The sequence below is a fragment of the Naegleria gruberi genome, assembly GCF_000004985.1.
Source record: "Naegleria gruberi genomic scaffold NAEGRscaffold_345, whole genome shotgun sequence".
Lineage (NCBI taxonomy): Eukaryota > Heterolobosea > Eutetramitea > Acrasida > Naegleriidae > Naegleria > Naegleria gruberi.
The window spans coordinates 1-1,150 of NW_003163058.1; the positions used below are offsets into that span (position 1 = coordinate 1).

A 1,150-nucleotide genomic window follows, 5' to 3' on the forward strand; every position below is an offset into this window, starting at 1 on the left:
TACCACAAGACCAATTTCTATTGAAACTCCTGAAAAGCCTCCTCCACCAATGTTCAGTATTGATAGAAAGAAGTACTTGTGCAATTTATACATTAGAAAATACGATCAAGAATTGTTGACCCAAGTCAGGGAAGGTCATTTCGATAAAGATGACTTTTGGGAAACAATCCTTCCAAAGAGAGGACAGATTGAAGATACATTCTACAAATCAATTATGCAATATTTTTATGTGGATACAAATGTCGACTAAGATATTAATTCATTTTGTAAGATCATCATAGATCCACTTGATCGTTCTTCTCTGATTTCATGCATTCCACATTGATGGGCGTATGTCAATTCTACAATACTCAAACTTCCCAACTGGGTCAAGGTAAGCAATACCAGAGTCAAATGACTGATTTTTCCATTTCAACCTGGTAGTATAGCTTGTATTTCCCAACTAGTAATTCAATAAATATAGAATAGTATTTATTGAAGAGATTAATTGTAAAATATTAAAGTACATTTCAAAAAAAATGAATAAGCCACAAAAGAGAAACAAATTGCAAGAAATTTTAAAAGCGTGCGAAATACTTCAAGACGACTCGGATAAGATCCAATTGGTGGTCGAATACATCACCAAACAATTATATATCAATGTGAAGAAAACACAATATCCGTCGATTGAAAAAGAGGACACCTTAAAGTTCTTATTTGCTCTAAACATTACACCAAAAGAAACTCATCCACTTCCCATATGTGAATCCACCTTAGATATTCTTGTGGATTGCTACTACCAATTTATAGATACCGATAGCATCAAAGATTTATCAGAATCATTCGAAAAGGCAGCAAAACACCTTTCCGAGAGTACGAAACAAAGAGTTCGGGCTCATCACATATTTTCATTAGTATCAAGTTTGCAAAGATTAGATTCAATGCAAAGAAAAGATCTGGGTGAAATAGTCGTTTCCAGTGCCATTTCTTCTTTACTAGATGTCATTTGTTGCATTAAGGGCCACGTTCAAAATGGGTAAGTTGGAGTTGATTTTTGATTGTTATTGGAATTTAGTTTTAGTGATCAACGAATAGATATACACTTGGATGATAGTGACTTGTCAATCTTTCATGTTCAAAGTGATGGAACTATTTCCACTGATTTTTCAAC

General features: G+C 33.7%; 1 protein-coding gene across 1 annotated transcript; it reads left to right on the top strand.

Annotated features, from left to right (window-relative positions):
- Window positions 1-518: 518 nt before the first annotated feature.
- On the top strand, window positions 519-1,019 carry NAEGRDRAFT_76734 (uncharacterized protein; the record flags this gene model as incomplete). The annotated part of the gene is made up of 1 exon (XM_002668307.1): window positions 519-1,019. One exon carries the CDS (start codon window positions 519-521, stop codon window positions 1,017-1,019), a length of 501 nt encoding a protein of 166 aa, XP_002668353.1.
- Between the last annotated feature and the right edge of the window lie 131 nt (window positions 1,020-1,150).